The 2499-nt window shown below is 39.9% G+C and overlaps 1 protein-coding gene across 1 annotated transcript; it reads right to left on the bottom strand.

The window, feature by feature from the left end:
• Nucleotides 1-865: 865 nt before the first annotated feature.
• LOC121101633 (tripartite motif-containing protein 77-like) lies at nt 866-2257 on the bottom strand (the record flags this gene model as incomplete). The annotated part of the gene is made up of 2 exons (XM_040625518.1): nt 1643-2257; nt 866-961 (listed from the first exon to the last, which is right to left on the bottom strand). Coding segments are annotated over exons 1-2 (507 nt in total), but the record flags the coding sequence as incomplete, so codon positions are not given.
• Nucleotides 2258-2499: the final 242 nt, after the last annotated feature.

The following is a 2499-nucleotide window of genomic DNA, read 5'->3' as shown; positions in this document are numbered from 1 at the left end:
CTCTCTCTCTCTAAAATAAATAAATCTTTAAAAAAATAAAAGAAATCCATCCTAAATGATCAACATAATGTTCTTCTTCCCCTTTGGCATTTTCATAGCACCATGCACAGATAACTGTTTAATGACTTTTTATTCTCTAATATTATCTTTTTATATGTCTCCTTCAGTATTGCTCCAGTTCTTTGAAAAGAAAGGTGTAGTTTTCATCTTCAGATTCAGGTTTTCAGTTCCTCTTCATGAATCAACAAATGACACAATCCAAAATCCATAGCTAGGCATTTGTATTCTTGACCTGGGCATAATGACATTTCTAGCCACACCTCTAATCACCATCTGCCTCGTACCCCATGCACTAATCAGTAGGAGCAGCGAGCAGGTCTTGAACAATTTCATGGGTTGTCTGGTTTGTCTCATCTTTACTTTTCTTGTCCCTCAGATCTCTCTGCCATCAATACCCAGGAAATTACAAATTCTACTAACATACAAGCATCACATTCAGTTTTACTTGTTTGAGAAGCTTTTCTTAACATTCAAAGTTTGCTAAGTTCCTACAGAACTCTGTATTTACCTCCATCCCCGTGATCACTGCATTCTGTCATGGGATAGTGCAGTTTCTTATCCCTGATGATGTATTAGTGGTAGATATTGCTTTATCCAGAAAAATCAGGAAAAGTCTTTTAGTTACATGATGGGCTCAGTGTGAAATCCTGCACTGAAGGTGATGTTTTCCTGTAGAGAAACATATGTAGCTCTTTTTCTGTTACCTGCTCAGGGTACATTATGATTTAATTTAAATTCTTCCACTGTCAGTTACCATGGTATCTGCCCCAAGATGGCTCCAAGGGAAACAGGGCCTACCGCTTACCTGCCATACTCTAAATAAGTTGTACTCTTTGTTTAGATTTTTCTGATTTCTCTGTCTGCTTTTCCAAATAGACTTCATTTGCATCAGAAGTTTCTCCTGTAAAAGAACTACAAATTTGAGCACTAGAAAACCAAATACAGCATATTTCAGATACCCTGAAAAGTGATAAGGGGATAGACATGAGAAAAATAAAAAGTAAAGAAAGCAGATACGTCAATGGTTTTTCCTGGGAACACTAATAGTCAACTCTGGGAGATTGACCCAAAATGGAGTTCCTAAATTTGGAAAATGCAATCGATTATCTGAGGAATCTAGTACTTACATTACATGTAACATGGACAATTTTCAGAAGTGAATCTTGATTCATATATAATTTTGAAGTGATGGCCTTCACTTTTTCTATGGCATGATTAGAATACATTGTTTCTAAATCTGCTATGACTAGAAGATGCTCATTGTCATCATGGTAGAAGTAGCCAATGACTGTCCCTGCCTCTAGAGATTACCCACCCTGTTAGTTACACTGAAATACTGACACCCTCCTCAACTCATCATCATTCCTCTCCCTCAGCCCAAAAGAATTTAAACTTTAGGGGAGCAAAGATGTTTGTCTAGTTTCTTCAGTGTTGTATCCCTAGTTTTCAGAACAGTGCCTTGGCACATGGTATTCTGAAATTCTATTTGCTTGAAGCATAAGAGAAGAAAAATAAAAATCAACTTTTGCTCATTGCCTGATAAGACACAGAGTCTTCCACATTTCACAGTGGCAGTACTTACCCTGCACTGCTCAGCAGCCTGCAATATTGGTGAGTGTCTGTGAGTGGCATGCCTTTGGGAATTGGAGCAGTGCAAACACAGCGGGCTCTTGTCACTTGGACAGAAGAGGTCCTTTACTACTAGGTGTATCCTACAGACTCGCTTGGCAGAGTTTGGTAACTGGCAGGCAACTGATTCTTTGGAAGCATGAACTTGTTTCACAGCAAAAATAATGCTTTCGAAGTCTATTTGTGGAGATACTGCCCTGCACACAGGGCAGCGAGTAGGATGCTGAGCATCGTCCCACAAGAGGCAGAGACAAGGAGTGCAAAAGTTGTGCCCACAGCTAAGGGTGAGAGGGTCTGTGAAATAGTCCTTGCAGATGTAGCAGATAAGCTCACTGGGGACATTCTGCACAAAAGTAGAATCCATGTTTCTGAGGAAATAAAAGGAAAAGGAAAGTGAATTGAGTTAAGCCATCTCTCATTAATACACACATGCACAATAGTAGCATAGGTGGTGCTGGGAATAAGATGGTGAGGCAGAAGGAGAGTCCTCCAGACTGATAGCCTGGCATGGTTGTATTCCAGCCATGCCCTGTAGCCCTGCTTCTCAGTTCCCATTAGAAATTCAGGATTTGTCAACCATGTTGTCTTTTCTACATCAGAGGTTCTGGCTCACCCCTAGCCATAAGCAGGGGGCCGTATTTGATCCAAAATTATCACAGCTTTCCTTTCTTTTCCTCTCTCTGATTGGCTAGCATAAGGTATGTTCTCCAATTCTGACCAGTGGAATAAGAAACAAAGACTCCTAGGAGAGTCTATAAAAATATTTCTTGCTGTAGAAGAAAGATGGAAGAGAAATCTGTTTTGTGTTTG

The sequence above is a fragment of the Ursus maritimus genome, unplaced genomic scaffold (genome assembly GCF_017311325.1).
Source record: "Ursus maritimus isolate PB19 unplaced genomic scaffold, ASM1731132v1 scaffold_898, whole genome shotgun sequence".
Lineage (NCBI taxonomy): Eukaryota > Metazoa > Chordata > Mammalia > Carnivora > Ursidae > Ursus > Ursus maritimus.
This window is presented reverse-complemented; position numbering and strand designations above follow the sequence as displayed.